This window comes from Propithecus coquereli, unplaced genomic scaffold, assembly GCF_000956105.1.
Source record: "Propithecus coquereli isolate 6110/MARCELLA unplaced genomic scaffold, Pcoq_1.0 Scaffold54, whole genome shotgun sequence".
NCBI lineage: Eukaryota > Metazoa > Chordata > Mammalia > Primates > Indriidae > Propithecus > Propithecus coquereli.
The window spans coordinates 842,585-844,373 of NW_012151285.1; the positions used below are offsets into that span (position 1 = coordinate 842,585).

Genomic DNA, 1,789 nt, shown 5'->3' on the forward strand with positions numbered 1-1,789 from the left:
CCAACTCTTCCCTCTAACTAAAATCCATTTCTCTTTCTGCCTTCTTTGTTTTCCTTGAAGGTGGACCTGTTTTCTCTGCTCCAGACCTCGTGCCTTTCCTTCGGCTCCCACAGGCTGTGACTCTGCCGTCTTCACTCTCCCCTGCAGGCTCTCCCAGGTGCTCTCTGCTTCCATTTCCACCAGCACCTCCCTGCTCAGTGAACTTCACTCGGCTGAGTCCAGGCCTCTCTCCTGGACGACGGCAGCAGCCTCCTGCCCAGCATCCTGCCCCGGGCCCACCGCTGTCATCTGCCCGTGCTCCCTCTGTGTTCCCAGATCAGAAACCGCCCTGTACTCCCACTACCTCCCAGATGGGCATTTGCTGTTTGGCTTGATTGATTATTTACGGAAATTTCATTCCTTTATCGTCACTGCATTAAGCGAAAGAGAAATATTCAGAATAACCACCTTTATCCTTTCTTCCTTTGCAGGGCATTTCAGAGTTTCCCATTAACCTGCAATTGGTCTGTCTTTTCTGATAAATACTCAATGGTCTAGCCAAATGGAGTGACCCATGGTTTTCCTTAAACTCTGATTTTCTGCCTTAAAGCCTCTCCCCTCCCAGCACAGTCTGTCTGGTATGTCGGCCCTCTCCATTTTCCAGTAAGATCTTACCCGCTGGCCGAGATGCAGCTCAAATGCCACTTCTGCAGCGAAGCTTCCCCCATCCACCCAGGCAGAAGGGTACCCCCCTCTGCACTCTGGCTATTCACTGCAGATTTCAGGCTCCGGAACCCGACCCCGCACTGCCAGCCAACCCGACACACACAACAAGGCTAACTCCTAGGTGACACTGCCAACAAGCACTTGCTGAAGTTGCTGGCCCCAGACGGCATGCTAAGTCTTCACACTCCCGCTGGCTGCCTTTACCTGGCCTAGCACAGGAGATGGGGAGGAGCCGGTGGCCGTGGCTGGGGTGAAGGCTGACCTCTGCCTTAACTGGCCGGCACCCGGAACGGTGAGAGAGGGCTGGGCTGCCCACGCATCCCAGTTATCCGTTTCTGGTTTCTCATTCGTGCTGGTGGGCCACCTGCAGGGAAAAGCACACCACCATAAATAGCAAGCACTTCCTAACACGCCAGCTTTTCACCCACAGCACAAAAAAACCCCAAGATGGCAATCTAGGAGCCTGTGCACCACACATCCCGGACACGTGTGTGGCTCTCGCAGTTAAAGAACGAGGAGAAGAAAGAGCACTGGGCTTAGATTCAAGTCTGAGCTCCACACACTAGCAACATGGATAAAATGGGAACAACATTCTGCCACTTATGGTTAGTTGTGACAGTCACGTGAACTCTACAGCACCAGAGAAACATGCTCATGATCATTGTCATAGTTTGCAATAACAATAGCTAAATGAGAAAAAAATAAATCATATGCCAAAAATGAAAACGTGTCAGCTTGGCAGCTGCAGCTTCTCAACACCATTTCTCTGTCCCATCCATCCCACAGTGAGCACCCAGTCGTGTGCCCAGACACCACGGGAATGACAAGTGGCATCCTTACAGCAAACAGTTGCCCTGGATCTCAAGGATAGCTCTAATTTTGTGATTTTATAATTTTAGACAAACACGTCTACATGAATGCAGATCTAAATGCAATTTACTTTTTACATCATTATAAGATATATAAACAAATTTGAAAATCAATATAATTCCTTTGTTAGACTACACATCCTGATTTCTGGTTTGGAAAATAGTTTGCCCATAATTATAGCAGGAAAACTGCACACCACACATTTATTGAGGAA

General features: G+C 49.1%; 1 protein-coding gene across 1 annotated transcript in view; it reads right to left on the bottom strand.

Moving 5' to 3' along the window:
• ITSN1 (intersectin 1 (SH3 domain protein)) overlaps positions 1–1,789 on the bottom strand; it is a 222,442-nt gene that overhangs the window by 67,755 nt on the left and 152,898 nt on the right. Inside the window, exon 21 of the mRNA XM_012657331.1 lies at positions 910–1,069. Coding sequence (XP_012512785.1) covers positions 910–1,069 — 160 coding nt within the window. The remainder of the gene's footprint in view (positions 1–909; positions 1,070–1,789) is intronic.